The following is a 21,587-nucleotide window of genomic DNA, read 5'->3' on the forward strand; positions in this document are numbered from 1 at the left end:
AGGTGTTCTTTACATGGTGTGACAAATTCTGATGATACACTTGCAAATTTCAACAATGAATATTAAAGAATGGAAGCACATATTCCTTTTCAAATCTTGAGCACAGGGCCAGGGATTTAGCTCAGTGGTTCTGCTGCCTGCCTTGCAAGCACAAGGACCAGAGTTCGATCCCAGGTACAAAAAAAAAAAAAAAAAAAAAATCTTGAGCACATATACATAGAGAAATGAGGATTGAACTAATTTTCTGTGAAATACAGTCTGAAAATCACATTAGTTTTAAAAGCACACAGATTATTAAAATTGCAGTTATTTCAAGCTTGAACTAAATAAATTTAACAATTCTCCATTTCACTTTGTATGTGAATAGTTTTTAAATGGCCAAATATTGATTGAAACTTACATCTGAAGAAAATAGAAATGAGAAAAAAATGATTATTCTAAGTAACAGTTTTATTCCTTCAATTGGAGCAAATTATTTGAAAGGAAATGTACTACTAAATGTTTTCTAGACCACTGTCAAATGACTTTTAAACATAGGATAATGTTTTATATTTCTTCCAAAATTGAATAGAATGAAATTTTAAAATATAAATACACATTTTTCTGTTTTTAATAAATAATTATATATTTGTTCATGAATATCAACGTTGCAATGATTTTTTTTTCATTTAATAACATGGCCTCTAGTTTCTGGTGTTACAAGCCTATCACACAATTAAACTGACTTAGTACTGTCTCTTCTCTATTGAATTGAAAATTTTATATTTAAAAAATTGTCATTTTCTTTAAAAAGCTACTTTCCCAGAAGCTTCTTATGTGATATGAAAATATTTACCTACCTGAAAGATTCTCTTTTAAGGTGGTATTAATATCATTTCACATGTTAAGCACTTTAAGCAAGTTGATTCTTTACATAGATATTTATGTGAATGCATAATAAGTACCTAGTCAAAAGAAAAAATATTCATTGGAGTTAAGTTTTATCTTTTTTGGTGGCTCTTTGAGTGAGTAAAACAAAACTGTGTGAGTGTGTTTGCACATGAATGCATGATTAACCTATGTTTAAAAGAAAAATGCAGGTATTTTTGGTAATCTCTTTCTTAACAAGTTCTACATATTTCTAAAACAGATCATTTGTGCTCAGTTTAATAAACTTTTTAAAGGCATTTTGGTTGCTTTTTAATTAGTTGCTTTTTAATTTGTTTAATTTTAATATGGTTGTTTTTAAATTTATTATTGATTAGACCAGGGTTTGTAATAGAGTATCATTGAAAAAATGTCTTCCTTTATCTTTTCTTCCATGTAATATTTTTTGATTTGCACCTAAAGTTGCCCATAATTGCTGTCTTTTTACTATAATTTGGACACCAATATTTTTTTTTTAAAGAAGTACAAATTTCTTGATTTCATCGTAAAATCTTTGTAAGTCACAGATTGTTGTTGAATGAAGACTTTTCAAAATGAATACCTAGGATTTTTATTAAAATTTCTATCATTTATACTGATGTAGTTTCATCTTGTAATTCTACATTTTAAAGTTTTACTTCTATTTAATCATATATATATATATGAGCAAATGTATGTGTATACCTTATGTTATATAAATATCTATGTTTGCATTTTATTTTGTTATTATTATCTATGTAATATTCCCCCACACTCTAAATTTCTTTTGTTTAAGGATGAACCGCATCTTTATTTTTATTATTTGCAGACTTGAGTTTACTATAGGATACATAGTAGATACTACATAAATAGAATGAGTGATTGAATACTTGTCTGCTAAAATGGTTTTAAATTGCTACTAAAATACTGACTAATTCATACAATTTCTGGTAGAAAGAATCAATGTTTATCTGGGTAAACATATGCACTCATTTTCTTTCCTTGGGCCTTTGTCACATAGTTGTCCTGCTAGAATAGTAGTGTCTCCATGCTAGGTAACCATGATCGCAGGGTGTTTATATTGCCGTTGATCTCGAATTGAAAATCAATTTTAGTGGTTTGCATTTGATACACAACTATCAAGATGTTAATAAATTATGAATTTTAAGAAGATGCAAAATGAATATGAATTGGTGAGGGGCCATGAGTGAACTTTTTTCTTCATTTGAAAAACCTATAGATTAAAATATTTTTCTCTTTGCATAATAAAATTTACAAATCTACATTCAGATATCTACAGTAGGATAAGACTGTGTCATTGGATAAAAATAATATGTATTTTCTTTCTCTTTGATAATTTTCTATCTGAAGTTGATGAAAGCTTCAGAATCCTGAACCCTCTGAAGTGCAGCTTAAATGATCTTTTGTGTTGAAGTTTCAATAGCAATTTTTTGAATGACTATGTAAATTGAGGTGACTGAGATTTCCACATTTTTTCGTCTTATTGTTCACTCTTACCTACACTTATCTTTGAAATGATTTTTGCTCTTTTTGCATCTGAGAACAGACTGTATTCTGTTCTGCAGCTCCCATGTAAACCAACTCTGGATTTAACAAGGAATAATTTAAAATAAAATATTCTCAAGTATTTTTATATTAAATTAATCTCTATATACTTTTTCATACTTCTAATATTTTTCTCATAAATCTATTTATTTAGAAGTCTCACCAGAAATATATTCTCTTATGAATTTTCTCACATATATTATCTATCTTCCCACTTATCTATTTACATGTTAGCATTGGATATTTTGTCAGAGTTACATTTAGTTTTGCAAATTAGTAAAAAAGAAGTCTACATTTTGATTATATGATACTTTTTCAGGGGGGGTACCAGGGATCAAACTCGGGTCCTTTGCGCTTGCGCAGTAGGTGGCGAAACCACTGAGCTAAATCCCCGGCAATGATACTTTTGTTTTCCATCAGTTCTGGAGTGGATGTGGAGTATCAAAATATCAAGGAGCAGCTACAAAAAGTTAGGCCAAATGGGCTCCATCTAGTGGTTACACAGAACTGGTGCAGCCTCATTTGACAGGTGTTTTCTGGGGCAAGGGTTGACAACTCGAATGTCCACAGGAGCCAAACATAATATAAATGGAAGAAGTGGGTGAGTGAGAGAAAAATTAATTGGTGCATATAACACTTTATAGTTATGGAATTATGGTTTAAATATACAATATAAAATAAACATATCTAGGATGTAGAAGAATATATTTTAAATTTAGTAGAAAATGCAAGCTCTCTATGATAAATACTCTCACAAATGATGAGTTCTGTGGCCATCTGCCAAGCTGGTCATCAGATTCAATTGATTGTGGTCATTCAAGGACACAGGCCTGATGGTGCAAGACCTGCTTTGTCAAGAGAACCTGCTATTCTAGATTTTTATATCATCATAGTCCATTTTATCTTACGATCCCAATACCCAAGGGTGGATACTTTATATAGAAAAAATTTTTAGTTAGCTCAGTGTTTGGAGGTCAAAGAGCATGACATCAGCACACTTGGCTCTGACAAGGGCCTTCTGGTACCATCATAAAGTGGTGGATGGCATCATGGCAGTAGTGTGCAAGAGAGGGAGAGATCACATGGCAAGAGAATAAGTAAAAATGAGTCAGGGACAAGGCACATTATTTTTATAACAACCTGCTCTTGTAAGAACTACCTGCAGTCCTAGGAGAACCACATTAGTCTCTTACAAAGGTGATGCTCATATTGACTTCATTTTCTGCCAAACCCACCTCTTGAAAATACTACTATCTCTCCAGAGCACCACCATAGGTAAAAAGTTTCCAGGACATGAATCTTTGAGAGTAATGCTCAGAACATATCTAAATCATAGAACATATGGAACCTACTAAATTATGCTGGCTCTTTTTAAAAAATATATGATATGACCTCAAGTTAAATACATCTTGGGGCCACATTTTGCCTATGACCTAATATTCTGAAATCTCACGTTCAAAACAAGGTCTTGAATTTCTTTTTCTTTTTCTTTTTTTTTTTTTTTTGGTACCAGGAATCAAACACAGGTCCTTGCACTTGCAAGGCAGGTGGCGGAACCACTGAGCTAAATTCCCCAGCCTTTGAATTTCTTGATTTCATGTCTTTCAGAAGAGAGGAAACTTGTGGGTATCTTCCAGCAATATTGTGAAATGATATAGAAATATAAAGTTACTGGATCATTGCTTGATTGGGTTTAGTTGAATATTATTTTTATTCAGTAGTAGGCACTGCCTTAGTTACTTTCTTGTTGCTTGAATAAAATATCAAACACCCAAAATCAAAGGTGTAAAGCTTTAATTTGGCCCACATTTTCAGTCCATGTTTGGATGGATCCAAGGCAGAAACAGTACCGTGGAAGGGCCAGGGTGGAGCACAGCTGCCCATTCTGTAGCAACCAGGAAGCAAAATAAGAGAAGAGGCAGAGATAAAAATCTACCCTTCTAGTTCACATTCTCAGTGACTCTTGTACAACCAGGCATCCCTTCCTAAAGCATATTCAGTTACTGAAGTCTTGGAAGAATGAATCCACTGATGAATACAGAGTACCCATGATCCAGTTACCTTCCACACATGATAATCTGGGGGTGAGGGTTAGATCTAAACTATAACATTCTGTTGCTGGCCCCTAAAAGACTCATGTCCTTCTCTTTATGCAAAATGTATTTAGTCCATCTCTAAGAGTCATCAAACTTTTAACAGTTCCAGCAATGTTGAAAAGTCTGAGTCCAGTTTTCTCTGAGATTCAAGGAAAATTCTTAGCTGTGAGTCCTTGTTAAAATAAGAAAGAAAATTGCATACCTCCAACACATTGTGGCATGGGGTAAACATTCCCATTCCAAAAGAGAGAAATAGGTGTATAGAAAAGAAGGGGATCAAAGTGAAACCACAACCCAGCAGAGAAAATATTAAATCCTATAGCTCCATGTCCAGTACCCAGAGCAGGTTTTGATGAGATGTGAGGTCCAGAGGGAATGGGTAGCCCTGTGTCTACTGGATTGCCAGTTGTAGCCCTCATGGCCTCTCTTTTGTGGTGGCTGTGCTCATTGTTTGCAGCATTCCTCAGCAGCTGTTCCATGCTCCCGACACCTTCACCTTTCTGGACTCTCCCATACACTTTCAGCTGGTCTCTTACAGCATCATGCACTGATCTCAGGCCCACACTGCCTGGCCTCAAATAACTTCTGAAGTCTGAGTGGAAGCCTTTCTCATCCTACAACTCTTGTGTTTTGTATGCCTGTAAAACCAGCAGTACATGGCTGATACCAACATCGACTGCCTGCTCAAAGAGTAGCCTGTCTCCTTTAGGTCCTATCTGCAGAGGGCTCTAAGTACTTAAATGGCTGAACTTGGAGAAACATTTCCCTCTGTCACTCTGAATGAACAGAACACCCTGGGACTCTCTTCTCAAATAAAACCTTTCAAGTTTTGCATATTTGCACCTATCAAGGGTGAGATCTTGCTGATTCCTGAGATGCCTTCAAGTAATCTTTTTAATTGTCTTGATGTAAAATACTTGGCTTTTATTTTTAATGCAATCTTCCCAGCAGCCATGTTCTCCATGGCCCTAAGTTTGGAGACACTTCTTTTTTGATGAAATTGCAAAATTTCTAAATTTTTCAGCTATGTCATTTGTTGCTGATTTTCATTATAGAATTTCCTAAAATCTGCCAACAGTGCTCACACCACAATCTGAACATTGAGCTGTCTTGAAATATTTTCCAGCAGATTAGTTTGCTGTTCGTAATCTCAGTATCCTGCAAAGTCTCAGAACACGAGCAAACATAGACAAATTGTCTGCCAGAGCATAACATAGATGGCTTCTAGTCCAACTGCCGAAAGATTCCTTGTTCTCAACAGAAACTGCCTTTACTGTATGCATTTCTATCAGCATTCTTGTCTTCTGAGATCAGACCAGAATCTTCCATGAAGCTTGGCTAATAGCTTTCTAGGGTTTCTCTAGATAGTGTCTGCAAACCTTTCCAAACACTTCTCACAAAATGTTAAAGGCTTTTAAACCACACAGTTAGGTACACTCACAGTAACAACATACTTCTCTCATATCAAAATTTTTCTTAGTCACTTTCCTGTCACTGTGACAAAATACCTAATACTTGCAACTCAAGGAAGGAGAGTTTTACTTTGGCTCATGTCTTAGTCCACTGTTGGCAGGCTGCAAATCATGGCAGAGGAAAAGGTGCTCAGTCAACGGAAACCAGGAAGCAGAATGAGAAAGGTGGAAGCAAGTATGTGAATACATCATTCCAGGACACATCTTCAGTGACCCACCTTCAACCAGGCCTCACCTTCTACCACCTTCTGCTACTGAACTCATCACTGGAAGAATCCACTGATGAGTATAGCATCTCCACAATTCATTTTCCACACACATGAGAATTTTGGGGGAAATTTTAGATCTAAACTATAAAATCAGTATTCAAGATATTGAAGTTCCAGCTCTGAGTTTAAACTCCCTTTCCTTCGTCTGTCTCGGAGCTGTACTTAAAGAGTATATGCAGCAGCGGCCAGGAATTTAGCTCAGCGGTGCCGCACTTGCCTTGCAAGCGCAAGATCCTGAGTTCAAGCCTCAGTACACACACACACACACACACACACACACACGCACACGCGCACACACACACACACAAGAGTATATTCAGCAGTATCATCACAGAACATAGTCATTTTTTCAGGGATTATACACTGAATTGTTCAGATATAGATTCCCGATGTTTATTTTGGTTCTTATACTATATAGAGTTTAAGTTCATGATTTATGTTACTTTGGCATATTTTTCTTACAAATTTCTTCTGGCTAGTTTTGGAGTTCTTAAAAGATAGCACTCAATTATAGAGTTTGGAGTACAAGGAAGAAGAAAACACTAAGTTTTTAAAAACTTTCTTTCACTGGTGCCCTTAACTTTAATCACATTTCCTCTATCTACACAGAGAATGTAAATAAAGAAACAGCGAAAAAAAATAAGTCAGGTTTTAGAAGTCTTTGAATGTTTTCAAGGACAGTTAGAGTGAAATAAAAGAATCCACAAATAGCTATGTGGCCTAATTCCTTTTCCAAGCCTTCTCTATTCATTACTTTGAACAATTATGTTCAAAAGCAAAGTAGAATTCTTCCAGTTGCCCACCGGGCCCCTGCAGGCACTTTAGCATGGACCTGATGGATAGCTGCCATGTCACTTGTTCTTGTTCCAGCTTCAGGGTCTCCTTACTTTTCCAAGGGAGAGTATCACTTATGATCTTCATTCCATTTACACATTTATACTGTTGTTCTCACTGCCTAGAATAATGTACTCACAGGTGTCCACTTACTCTCTACCTTGCACAGGTCTTTGCTAAAAGGTCACTTTCTTAATGAAGTCTCCCCGATTCTCCCACTGACAATGAAATCCATCCCTCCCCTGTTCTCCATTACCCTTTGCTCTGTTCCCCTATACTCTTCTATAAGGTTGGTGATTTTTAAATATAATATATACAGAAATTATTCTGTTTATTTCTGGGACGGCTTGCTAAACACCAAGCACATTTTTAAGTGAGAGAATATTTAGAATATTTTTAAGTGAATTTTTTTGTGTTACTGAGGACTAAACTGAAGACCTTTACACCTTCATCCCTCTTAATTTTTTATCCTAAGGCAGTGCTACAGCCTGCTACAATTGTCCTGAAGGATGTTTTTTTTACAACAAATTATATAATGTGTAGGCTTATGATCTATTTTGATTTCATCACTAGAAGTTGAAAAAGCTTATGTTAAGGGGAAAGATACATTTGTATGTTTGGTCTTAAAAACACATATTAAAAGTAAAAAGAAGTATTTGTGTGTTGGTCTCAAAGGAAATTACTTTGTATAAAAAGTTAGTATACAAAATACAATGAAAAATAATTTTCTTGAGGTAGAAAGAACAAATGCTATAAGATGATAGAGTGGAAGAGACAATCTACAGAATAGGAAAAAATTACTCACCATTCCTTGGACAAAGGAGTGATATGTAGAATATATAAAGAACTCAAGAAATTTGACACCAGAATAAAAGACCCAATCAAAAATGGGCAAGTTAAGTGAACTGACACTCATCGGAAGAAGTACAAAAGGACAATAAATACATAAAGAAATACTCAATGTTGCTGAGCATTAGAGAAGTGCAAATTAAAACTACACTGAGATTCCCTCTTAGAAAGAATGACCATCATCAAGAACACAAATAATAACAAACCCTGGTAAGGCTGCAAAGAAAAAGGAACACTTTAACTTTGTTGGTGGGGATGTAAACCAGCATAACCATCATGAAAATGAGTATTGAGAATGCACAAAAAACTAAAACTAGAAATTCCACTTAACCCAGCTATTCCCCTTCCAGTATCTTCCTGAAAGAGTTAAAGGCATCATATTACAGGGATACACACATACTCATGTTTATAGCAGCACAACTCACAATAGGCAAATCTTGAAAACTTCCTATGGCCATCAACAGATGTATGGTTAAAGAAAATGTGCTGTTTATACACAGTGGAATAATACTCTGCAACAAAGAAAGATAAACTTGAGTCATTAATAGGAAAACTGATGCACCTTGATACCATGATGTTAAAAGAAATAAATCAAACACATGAGCTTAAATATTGCATTGTTTCTCTTGTATGAGAAACCCAAAATATAAATGAAGAGCAAAATAAGAGATAAATACTAGGAAGTAGAGTGATAGATCTTTCTCAAATGGGGAAGGGACCAACAGATGGAGGGAGGTGGCTATCACTTCCTATAACTCTTGCCTTAACATGGGGCCGAGGATTTAGCTCAGTGGTTCCGCCTCCTGCCTCACAAGCGCAAGGACCCGAGTTCGATCCCTGGTACCAAAAAAGCCCCAATAATAACAACAACAACAACAAAAATATTGCCTTAACTTGTGGTTTAGTAAAATTATAAAGAATACCCTTTAGTCATCTAATGATTTTTTAACAGGTCTCTAAACTAGCTGGTGTTTTGGTCAAGTATGGTATCAAAAAAGGAGACACTGTGGTCATCTACATGCCCATGATCCCACAAGCAATGTATACCATGCTGGCATGTGCAAGGATAGGAGCTATCCACAGCCTCATATTCGGGGGATTTGCATCTAAAGAACTAAGTGGTCGCATCGATCATTCAAAGGTAAGTGATTTCTCTGGGGAAGTCAAGTTGTGTATACCCAGAGAATAGCCATACTAAGCTATGGAGAAGTCAGTCAAGAATGATTTTACATTTTGATCTTCCTTACAAATAGGATGCTTAAAATTTACTTTTTCTTGGATGTGTAAGCATTAATCAAGCATTTATTTTTGAGTTAGTTTTATGTGAAGGGAATCTTTCTAGGCAACCACTCAGCTCTGCTATAGTAGCACACAGCTTTAGAAAACGCATAAGCAAATGGGTATGTCTGTGTCTCATTAAGACAATACCAAAAGATCCCAATTAGAGGAAGTAGATTCCTAATTAGAAGGAGAATTTCCTTTTTGGTTTGGTGGCTAAGGAAGAATTCCAGAAAAAGGAGATAATTAAATTAAAAATCTTGGCTAAGATTCATGTACTTTAAGAGAATGACATCATGGTGCCCCCCAAACGGAGAAAGAATACAAATCAAACATTAGAGGAGGGAAAGAGTAATACTCATTTGGAGGAGCAGCCAGAAAAGGGAAAGCAGGTGAGCTTGCAAAGGCAGGTTTTGTCTGAATTGTAGACATATCAGTGAAAATTTTTAAGCAGGACTGTCATAATTTAAAGACTGCCAAGAATTGGAAAGCTTTCTAGATGACGTGCATGAAGGAGAAACTAGAGGTTGAAGTAAGAACCTTTGGCAAGTGGTATGTTTGTAAAACAATAGGAAATATGAATGAGAAAATGTTATATAATTGAAGAAGTTCTCATACATATTACATCCACACACAAACATATAGCCTTGTTAAGGAATTTACTCAACAGATGCATAATCTCATGGGCTAGGCCATGGGGCACATCAAATTTAAGAAAAGATGGAGATAGAGACACCTATCGGAGATATCTAGAGAAAACTAATTTTTGAATTATGTGTTTTTATATCATGATTTTTGAGTATATGGGCTAAAGGAAGATGAGGAAAGAAGTCCATTGTAGGAGGAAGAGATGGCTGACCTTTAGAGGTTTACATGCCTAAGATAAAACATTCTTAATAGGCAAGGGTACTAGTGTATGTGGAAGGTTCCCTGATTGGTTTGTATCTTATTTCATCTGGTAATGGACCAGATATTAAAACTAGGAAGCTGTTTTGTGAACTGACTACCTGAGATTTTCTTAAAAAATCATCTTGAATTAGTGCTTATGAAAAAATCTAGGGGGAATTATCAATCTGTTACTTACCTGCAAAAGGGTAGCAAGCTGGTGACTTCTCCGAAGCTGTAGACTCCAGAAATTCCAACAAAGATATTGTATATATTACTCCCTTTCCAAACATTTTATAAGATATGAGGAAATTTAAAAAAAAATAGGAGTTTTCATTTGTAATACATGCACTCAAAACCATGTAACTTTGTTTAGGAACTTAGTCAATAATGCATACTTTATGAGCTAGGCCATTGGGCAGGTCAAATTTAAGAAGAGAAGATGGAGCTAGAAAAACACATGTAAAATATTTAGAGAAAACTAATAAATGAAATCTGTGTTCTGTGTTAATTCTTAAATAGGATATAGAAAATATTTTTATTTTAGCAGATATAGATGGAAAGGATATGTTCTCATAAATCAATGTAGGCCCCACAAAACTCTAATGAAATGCTATTAATAGAAATCTAAAACAGATTCTTTTTCCAGAAGACTTTATTGTATTATTAAAGTTCTGAAATGTTCCATGTTTTTATAATTTGATAATTAATCTTACCTTCATTTTTCTAGACTTTATCTTGCAGAATATTATCTAGAGCTATTTTTCAAGTACTATAGACTTTAAAATGTGCGTTACATTCAAATACTACGTTTAAAATATAATAAAAAGAAATAAGATTTACTTTTGTTTTCCTTTTAGCTTGATAGAGAAAGGTTCTGCAGTGAGATAGACCTGGTCCTCTTTCTATCTCCACCTCTGGTAACCTGGGCCAAGTTATATAAATGCGCTGAGTTCCATTCTATGAATATTAAGTGCTATTCAAAAGCAAAAATACTGTATATATACACACTTTCCATAGATGAAATGTCTGGTAATCAGAAATCAGAATTCAAGAACAGATGAAATATCATGGATTGATTATCTGTCTCTTGAATCATTTATTATATGTCTCCTTTGGTTTGGATTTCTTTGTGAAGAAACACCATATTTTATATAATAGACATTTTGCTTCTGCAAATTAGTATGTCCTTTGCTTCAGTTTCATACTTTTTATTGAGAGTTTATGATATGACAACCACTACATTAGACAGAGGAGACACTAAAATAAATGATATCTAACTTTGACTTTCTTGCAGTGCAGTAGTGGAGAGGAATAAGCATGTTGATTACAGTTGGATATCTGAGGCATGCTCTACATGTATCAAGGAGGGGTTAACCAACTGATATCCTTGCCAGGATATTTTTTTGGCCACACCTGTATGTCTTGAAGAATGATTAGCAAGTTGTCAGGCAAGGTAGTATGCTGACATCTTAGTGACACAGACATGCTCAGGGTTTGTTAGCTTGAAACTTAAGTCATTCAAGTATCCTTTTAAAAAATATAAAATTGCAAATATAATATTCTATGAACATGAATGTGTATTTAGAACAAGAAAACAAGTCAGAAAGGAGTATTGGAGATTTAGATCCTTCTGTAAACTCTTAAGGCATTGAAAAGAGACACTCATAGAAAGTCTTAGAAGTGCTTCTTAATTGCTACCAGGCTGGTGCTCTGCCTCTAAAAAAAGCTACAACTTTAGCAGCAACCAGCTCTTAGGAGTGTGTGTGTGTGTGTGTGTGTGTGTGTGTATGCACATCATGTGCATATTTCTTTGCTGCTGAGGGGCTAAAATGTTTACATGCAATTGGACCATGGCAGATTCACCTAGCTTAACAAATCCTTTAGAAGGTATTTTGCACAATGCATATCTATGAGGACAAAACATCACTGAGTGTGTAATTTTGAGATTTATATGGAAGTGATTAAGTCTGTAATATTTTAAAAGGGTTTATTGGTTTTTAGATGATTTATTCAATAGAGAACAAAATTATTCTAACATTTAAACTGCCCATCTGTGCCTGAAATAGTTTGATTAGTTTAATTAGGATTGTTAAATCTTTCTCTTTTTTTTTTTTCATTTTAGCCCAAGGTGGTTGTTACAGCCTCATTTGGCATTGAACCTGGACGGAAGGTAGAATACGTACCACTTTTAGAAGAAGCCCTAAGAATAGGACAACACAAGCCAGACAAAGTTCTCATTTATAATCGTCCAAATATGGTAATTTAAATATTTAATTTGGTTCTTGTTTATGGTACTATAGTAAGGATGATTCTAGTTTTGACTAATTGAAAGGGACACTTGATTGATAAACTGGTAAATATATATCCTGAATGTTTTTGTTATTTCTAGGAAAGAAAGGTATAAATAATGCTTACTGTCTTTATGGAAAACTAATTTAAATTGAAATATAGAAATACATTAATTAATATTAATAAATTCAGTTTTGTTGTGGTATTGTTATTTTGAGTTTTATAATAATATCAACAAATACTAATTGACTGCATACCATTTGCCTTTATGGCACTCTAATAACTTAGACCTGGTGACCACCTTATATCTACACACAAGCAAGTCCTCAGCTATTTCTGATGGGCTCCATTTGGGTTCTCTGCAGAATAAAATATTTTTGTGAAAGAGAAATTATAAGACTTCAAAGAATCATGTACAATTTTGTGAAATTCTTGAGAAGTTATCTGCAGGAAATACTTAAATGACAGGATATGAGAACAGTGTTGAAGCTATGACATTTTGATTAGCACCCAGCAATTTCCATTACCACATTGAATTCCTGGTTAGAGATTTAGTAGTCTGTGGTTCATAAACTGCTGCACTCAATGATTTTAATATTCTTACTGTCTTGAAGAAGGATTTTAAGTTTTTTTCAGATGACCACAAGCATATTTTTTAAAAAAAAATACTTTGTTGCTATTTAAATCAAGGAATGCAAAGTCAGCAACAAAAAAGTTCTTAGGTAAGAGAGGATAGTGGAATGGGAGAAACACATGTGAAAAAAGCTGTGTTTGTGTGTCTGAATGCTGTTCACATCCATATGGATTCAAGTAGGATTTATAAAGAACTTCTGATAGGCTGAGCTCAGTGCTATGAACTATCAGATGCTTTCTTAAATTCAGTTCTCAGAAACTCATCATATTTTACTTATGAAGAAACTGAGCCATGAAGCAGCCAAAGCACAAAGCCCTGCTAATACATGGTGTTGCCAGGATTGAATTCTGGTTTACTGACTTTTGAACAACAAGATATATATTATTTCTTTTGCTCTATAAAGACATAGTGTATGGATATTCATGTTTTCTATTCAGATTTTTTCAATGCAAGTCTCTTCTCTTCTTATTAGAGATGTGCTTTCCCCTGTTCAACCCCCAGCCCACAACTAGCTTGCTAAGTCTATCTCCCTCCTCCTTTCTTCTTCTTCAGATTCTTTCTTTTATTGTGACATAGATGAGGGCTTTTGAATGCCTTTGCCCTTTATGTGAGACCTACCATTTAGGCAGTAATTAAACCCAGTTGATTGGTTTGCTTTGAGTTTAGAGAGACAGAAATTAGGAGGCTGATGCATTCATTAACAAGGATTGCATTTTTGCCAGAGGAAGTAAAAATTTGGCTGCTACTGTGAGGCCTCAGGCAAGCAATGACAGAATCAAAAGAGCATCACATCAGTCACTCTGGTACTCTCCCAATAGATCCTTTAAAAAATTGTAACAACTAGGAAAGACATGCTATAAAAGTAAATGCATATGTGTAAAAGCTAAATGTTGACTTTTCTCTCTCTTCATTGGGTCAGATCTTTATACCTATAATTCTTATAGTAGAAAATCAACATTCATTCAAGTCTTTCCTTACAGACTTATAAAAATCATAGATCTGTAAATTTTTGTGATCATTCAGTTTTTTCATTTCACACTGAGATAATATTTATTGGTCTGTAATTGTCATGTCAAAAAGTTTGATCATTTATAATTAGTTGTTTTTATCTGATGAATAAAAATAAATGAAAGTTTGATTTGCTCATAGCTAACTATTGCTACTTATCCAAATGGCATCAGCTAGTGGCTATCAGCATGGGTCTAGAGAGGGCTCTGGGCCTCACATTTCACCTTACGGGTCTTCATTTCAGATTATTATGTACTAATGTGTTCATTCACGCAGACATTGCATTTGTGATGTTATATTAAAGCATTCATTCATTCATTCATTCATTCATAAATATACCTATGTAAATAGATGACCAGGTTTTACAAACTGATTAACATACTAGGGAGCCAGTATCTCAACATCTTTGTGCTTAGCTCAAGTATCACCTTGATGAAGTGAATGGTTACATACATTATGATTGGTGGCTCTCACTAACTTTACTAAGGAATGTAGAGCTCAGTTATGCCTTTGTTAACATGTTAATCAATCATTAACCTCTTGATGTGTGATCTTGATCTTAATATTTCTGATAACAATCAGATATTTAATGGGTATTAACTCTACTTGGACAGTTGTAACTCTTCATTAGAGTGATTTTTCCTTAAGTCATTTCTTCACTCTTCATCTTTGTGGCAATTTCAGAGCCACTCTTTTTAGAGACCTGTTTAATTTATTTAAAGGTGTATCTGCTTAACTAATGACTCTGTTAACCCAAAATTTATAACACAGAGCTTGGTTCTCAGAAAAAAAAAGAAAAAAGGAAAAACATTTCTATTACATTAATTAATGACCTGGAAGGAGGAAAATATTGGATGTATCACAATAATTTTAAAAATTGGTTATTGTTCTTGAAAAAGCAAGAGTAAAATTCTCGTCTACTTCTGAAGATAATTTGACATTCTCTTATTTGGCTGCAGTATTATTCCCAACTACCCTTATATGAAGGGAAATTTAATAGGTTAGTTGACATTTCATTGTGAAGACAGAACTTCTAAAATAAAACAAATAGGATACAAAAATAGAATAATGTATAAAATTCTCACTGCACGTGCATCTATGGAAACATGAACCTCATTGCTAATTAAGCCTTGAATGTTGAAGGAAACATAACTGTATCAGATTAAATTTCTTACAGAGATCCCTAGATTTGCATAAAACATGTTCATATTGTCAACTCATCACACTACTGGGGCTTTTTGTAAAGATTTATCTTAACTCCCAACCTTGAGATTTTTAGTCATAAATCCAATGTTTAGTGCCATACAGGTGTAGATTTTCAGCCAGATGTTTAGACTTATCTAAATTTAGCTACTCTCTGTTGTTTCCTTGATTTAACCTTCTTTCTACAGTGTATATTTTCTGTATTTTTGCTGTGTAGGAGGCAGTTCCTTTGGTGCCAGGCCGTGATCTTGATTGGGAAGAAGAAATGGCAAAAGCCCAGTCACATGACTGTGTTCCTGTGCTCTCAGAGCATCCTCTGTATATTCTTTACACGTCTGGAACAACTGGGTTACCTAAGGTATTCACTGTCTTATAGATAACTATCTATAGTAATACATTTCCTTTGCACTGAGAATATCTGATTTGTAATGCTTACAGATTGTACCTTGATGCTTAGACATAGGTTATAGCATAAAGAAATTTTGTGTTTAATTCTAAGCCTGTGTTTAACTTTGTGTTTAATTCATGTGTTTACTTTTGCAGCAATGGGGATCACACTCAGGACAAAAAAAAACCCATGTATTTTAAATGAAATAAAATAATTTTTAAAAATTGGGATATAGCTTCCATATTATGGAATTGATTTTTGACCTAGGAGAATTCAATTCTTTTCCATAAATGTGTTTGATAATTGGCCTAGAGAATTTGAATAATAGCAATTTATCGAGTATTGAACCATTAAATTTATAATGTGAAAGATAGTCAATAGGGTTTTTTTTGTTTGTTTGATTGTTTTGAGACAGGTTCTCACTATGGAGTTCAGTCTGGCCTTGGACTTACTATGTAGCCCAGTCTGGCCTTGAATTGTTGGGAATCCTCCTGCGTCAGTCTCCCAAATACTGGGACTATGGGCATGTGCCACCATGCCCAGCCAGTACTCAACAGTTTTAAATCTGCTTACTATGGAAGGTGCTTCCTCAAAGCAAAGTTAAATGCATCAGTATTCATAAATGTTCCAGGTAGCAACAAATACTGCATTTTCCTGGTATCTCCAAATAATACTGCTTTTTTATACAACTTCATAGAAGTGTACAGTATCCTTTTTCTTACTCATCTTTATTAGAAGATTCAGTACTCATTGAATCATAGCATTTTACTGGAGTAAGAGAATTTCACAATCATTTTCATCCTTGGGAACAGAGATGTATATTACTAGATTTCTGCAACATCAGAATTCTGAAAATGTATTCTCTTAATTTCAGTTATTATAAAAGTTAATATAGTTTTTAAAAGGAAGTTGAAGACATTCCGTTACAATTTGCTAATTACAAAGAAACCTTTTGATAGGGGAATATATTCTCACTATGGATAAAGATCATGTTTTATTACATCTTGTTCTACCATCATGTTTTGTATGTAGTTGGTGGTCAGTAAATTATGTGCAGTGTGTAAATAAATATACACAAATAGATAAACATACTTGTTTTAATTGAGGTGTTGTGATAGAATTCTAGTCATTTAATAACTAAATTTTTTTATGTTGAAGACAGATTTGTTTCCTCAAACAGTCCATGTGATTTATTTGATACAATTTTCACCCGTCGGATTTTGCAATTCATCCACCGCATGGTGTTCAAGTTAACATTTGACTATAAAATGAAAAAGGAGCCAGGCACTGTGGTATTTTAATTTTACCCAACATTAAGGGAAGCTGAGGCAGGAGGCTTGCAAGTTTGAATCCTGCTAAGGCAACTTAGTGAGACCCTGTCTCCTAAAAAAAAAAAGTGTTCTGGGAATGTAGCTCAGTTGTAAAGAGTGCCATGGGATTCAAGCCCCAATACTATGAGTAAATAAATAAATAAGAAAGAAAACTGCATAAAATTAAATCCATGCTAAAAGTATTAAAATGAGAAGAAATCGCTGGGTCTGAAAACATAGTATAACTTAATCAAATTTAAAATATGAAAAAAACAAAAACAAAAACAATAAAGCAACCAGTTTAGCTTCTTAAATGTCTCAGGACATCTTATAAAATGTTTGTTCCATCTCAGGACTTTAAATCACTTTGAAATTCACTGGGACCTGGATAAAAGGAGAAGAAGGGCTCATTAGCAATTTAGAGCTGATTTAGCCAGTGTAGAAGAAATAAAATAAAAGTAAAAAAACAGACCATTAAGTTTGAAAATGTTGATTCCAAATAAGGAAGGTTTTTTTTTTTTAGCTGTCCCAGTTTTCTCTTAGTCAATAAGTTTGTTTCTGGATTACTTTCAGTACCCAAGTGGAAGATCCTTTGATGTTTCTGTCATCCTCTACCATTTTCATATATATATATATATATATATATATATATATATATATATATCATCCTGAAGGGTAAATTCCAGTAAATTGGAGGTTTCTTTAATTGCTTGGAAATTTCCCCATTGACATTGAATTTGGCTTAGTTCAATATTCAGGTACTGAGTCCTCATTCTATGTGAGAACAGATAAAACTATATGTAAACCACAGTCCTGCTAATCTACTCTGGAGGAAAGGTGCATGCCCAGAGGTGATGGCAAGACAGACTGTGAGTCATTTATTAGGGAGATGGATAACTAGAAGCAAAGAGACAAGAAGGTTGTTTGGGAGGCTGTTTAGTTTAAGATTTTACTTTTACATTTAATGGGGAGGAATCAGATTTGACTCGAGGTTAGGAGTGAGTCAAAGGAAGAGTCTAAGAATTTGCACCTGAGCAAATGGGTGATTTTGAATATTTACTGCAATAGAAATAGGAGAGGATGGTTTGGAGCTAGGAAAGCCATATTAAGGATGATGAATTTTGGGGACACTAACATGGAGACTGCCAGTCAGCAGTTGAAGTGAGAATCTGAACCCAAGAAGTGCATCTAGGGCTGGAGCTTAGACCTTTGTGTGTCGTTATTGTGGAGGGCTGGAATTTAAGTCACTGGAGTGATTTGAATGGGTTTTGCAAAGTATGACCTTCATGCAGAACAACAAGGTAAGATAGGTGCTTCTCAATGGCCCTCAGACATAATTTTCTCAACTCTGTTGAACTTAAGAATTATAATTGTTTTGAAATTGTATTTTGCTAGCTGAACTTTACTTATTTTAATCTACCTTACACATATCTTGACAGGTCTTAGAGTATATCATACTTCGGTTCTGCTAACTAGTCATAAAATTTGACTATAGCAGATTCTCAGAATATTTGTTGAAACATCTCTGACTTCTCCAGTTAGCTCTTCAGACTCCTCTTTATTCATGCAATTCTAACCTCATTTTTTAGCTCTAATCAGAACTAATAATATATGAATTTTAATGTTGCTATCTTCAGAATGCAAGGACAGGAAAGATGAGCACATGTGCAGTATTGAAGTACACTTTATAGCATCATAGTTTGTTTTCTCGATTTTTGATCTGCATGAGGAAAACAATATTGTGAGTTCATAAAAACAGTCTGTTTACAATGCTTATTGTTTATAGAAACATATAAGACAGATATAAAGGAGTCCTTTTTGGAGGGTAATTTGCAGATATATTTATGGCATATTTGCATTTTGACATCTACGAACTGTGGAGTTGTCGGTTTGCTATATGACAGGTTAATCTCTGAACTGCTGCAAATACTCTAACAATCACAACTAAGCTACTTTGCATACATTTTTGTTGTGTTGTGCACTTCTATCTTGTTTTAATTTGGTACCTGTATGCATTGTATTTCAAAGCCCCACACAATAAAAATTCCTCATCTACATGGAGAGTTCTTTTGGGAATGGGAGATTTAGTAATGATCATATTTATCACCTTCCAGCTTGATATTATGGAGGGACACTGATAACACAAAAAATAAATAAATATAGCAGCAAAGGAGAATAGGCAAAACCAGAAGGAAAGTCTTGAAAGGAAGGAAGGTGACAGATAAGATTTTTTGTTCTTTTGTGTATTTTTACAACTTATTTAACTTTTATTTCTACTTGTTATTAGATTTTATTCTTATTCCCTGCTCTAGGAAAGAATAAAAAATGTGTGTGTGTAAGGGAGACACACACACACACACACACACACAGAAAGAGAGAGAGAGATATGAGTTTTTTATCTTATTTTTAATGTGTGGTACATTTCTTGCAGTTAAAATGCAGAACTTGCTGCATCTTTGCTCCTTATCTCACAGCTGTTCAGATCAATAAAAAATTATACAGTTGTTAAAAAAAATTATACAGTTGTTAAAGTATCTTCCACAGAAATAGTTTTAGAGTCACCCAAAAGCTTACAGCAAGAGATTTTATATTAGATAAAGTAGCCCAAATGGAATCATTCCATTTCTTCTAAAATGATGCACTAAGTTCTACAAGTTTCAAGGGTTTCTCCTGAACAAAGAAGGGTATCTTTTTAAGAGTTACATTGTTCACACTAGAGTTTCTTCACTCCCACTGTTCATTCATTCAGTCAATAAATGTATGAAATGCCCATTCTGTGCCAGACGTGGCACTGAAGATACAAATGCATTAGCCTCCCAGCACCAAGAGGTGAAGCAGATCCAAGATGGGCTGGCGACACCAGTGCTCTGATGAGGTTGGCTGGCCCTGGGGACTGCGGGATAGAAGGGAGAGGCACACAACACTACAAGTATTGCTACCTACACAGGGAGAGGGACAACCTGTAGTCCCCAAAAGAAACTATATTTTTTATTCTCTGCACAATAAATGAAATTTTCTAGAGAAAAAAGTGTTTGCAAAGTGATTACTGTCTAATTCCTCAAGTTACTAAGCCATAAAAAAAACCTTCTGATTAACTAGCAAAGCATATGTAAGATAGGACAGAATAGCTGGGAGTGGCTGCTCATTGTCCATGGCAAATTGCCTGTGTGCAGCTTGCTGGCTGTGAGAGTGGAGGCTTTGTGCCCAGGGGAGGTAGTACTTCTGCAGTGTCTTCAAATATTTGTGGGTCTAAGTAGGAACTAATCAGATTCAGCAAAGAACTGAGGATTCATTCTAGACAGAGGTGATGATAAGAGTAGTCATTATCATGACAAGACTATCATTGGTGTGCAGAATTTTTGTGTAAATCAGAACGATTTTTCTCATGAACCTCCAAATCCAACCATCATTTGGTAATAGATTTCTAATTTATTTGTTTGTTTGGTTGATTGATTTTTGAGACAGGGTCTCATTATGTATTTCAGGCTGGCCTAGATCTCACTATATATCCCAGGCTAGCCTCATATTTGCAGCAATCCTCCTGTCTCAGCTTCTTGAGTACGGGGATTACAGGTGTGTGCCACCAAAGCTGGCATGGACTTCTTGCATCAAGTGTAATACGTATTCCCTATTTCTTTTGTTTGTTTGTTTGTTTGTTTTGGTACCGGGGATCAAACTCAGGTCCTTATGCTTACGAGGTGGGCACCGGAACCACTGAGCTAAATCCCCAGCCCTTTCCCTATCTCTTTTGTTTTTTTCCTCAGCTAGTCAGGCTGGGTTGAAGTACATGTATAAATACACAAACACACATATGTATATATGCATAAATCATATATATATATATATGTCTAAGCATATACATGTGAATGTGAATAAATACATATTTTATATATGTAAATAATTACATTTATATAAGCTTTTAATACAGAGTAAGTGATGGAGAGGACTCAACCTAGAATGTATAAAGTCTTTTAATATACTTCAATCTTTCTTGCCTTGGAATTCTGAGATTTGTCATCCAGACTTACACAAACACACACACACACACACACACACACACACACACACGTCCCTCTTAGAATGAATTATCTCCAGATCTTATTTTACCATACACCTCAGTCATCTCTTCTCTTACTTGTCAATACCTATAGTTCCAATTGTTTTCTTGAAGTTGAAGCAACTGAAATCTTCGGTTTTACTTTAATGGCTTCATGTATAATATTTTGCAGCTTTTCTTTGTCTTCAAAGGCAGTTGGGTTTCTTAAAGAACTCTCTGTGGTGACTCTGTGGTTCCATTCCTGGGTGACAAGTAATCACTATTTTTTCCTTTAGAGAATCACTTTTAAAAATCCTGTGTACATTCTAAGTTGTCAAAAAGAAAGAGGACACTTACATCATCTTATTTCCCATTGCTGAGAAAGAATTCATTTTCATGTTTTCATTTGGGACTCAGCATGTTATTCCCACCTGTATCTTGTCACCTTCTCCAGAAGATTTTAAGGATTGTGGCTAATCCTACAGAAAAAAAAAATCAACCCCAAAACATAACAAAACACCTCAGGAACAGTATATTCGCAAAGTATAAGGATTTTCTGAGAACATATTTGATCACTTAATG

The 21,587-nt window shown here is 34.7% G+C and overlaps 1 protein-coding gene across 3 annotated transcripts in view; it reads left to right on the forward strand.

Annotated features, from left to right (window-relative positions):
• Acss3 (acyl-CoA synthetase short chain family member 3) overlaps positions 1-21,587 on the forward strand; it is a 197,894-nt gene that overhangs the window by 52,627 nt on the left and 123,680 nt on the right. For all 3 annotated transcript variants that reach the window (XM_087192557.1, XM_004867522.4, XM_087192556.1), the window contains exons 3-5: positions 8,924-9,112; positions 12,260-12,394; positions 15,489-15,629. In XM_087192557.1, the coding sequence (XP_087048683.1) occupies positions 8,924-9,112; positions 12,260-12,394; positions 15,489-15,629 (465 nt within the window). The remainder of the gene's footprint in view (positions 1-8,923; positions 9,113-12,259; positions 12,395-15,488; positions 15,630-21,587) is intronic.

Source organism: Heterocephalus glaber, unplaced genomic scaffold (assembly GCF_053883595.1).
Source record: "Heterocephalus glaber isolate CG9 unplaced genomic scaffold, H.glaber_assembly_v1.0 deba00001572, whole genome shotgun sequence".
Lineage (NCBI taxonomy): Eukaryota > Metazoa > Chordata > Mammalia > Rodentia > Bathyergidae > Heterocephalus > Heterocephalus glaber.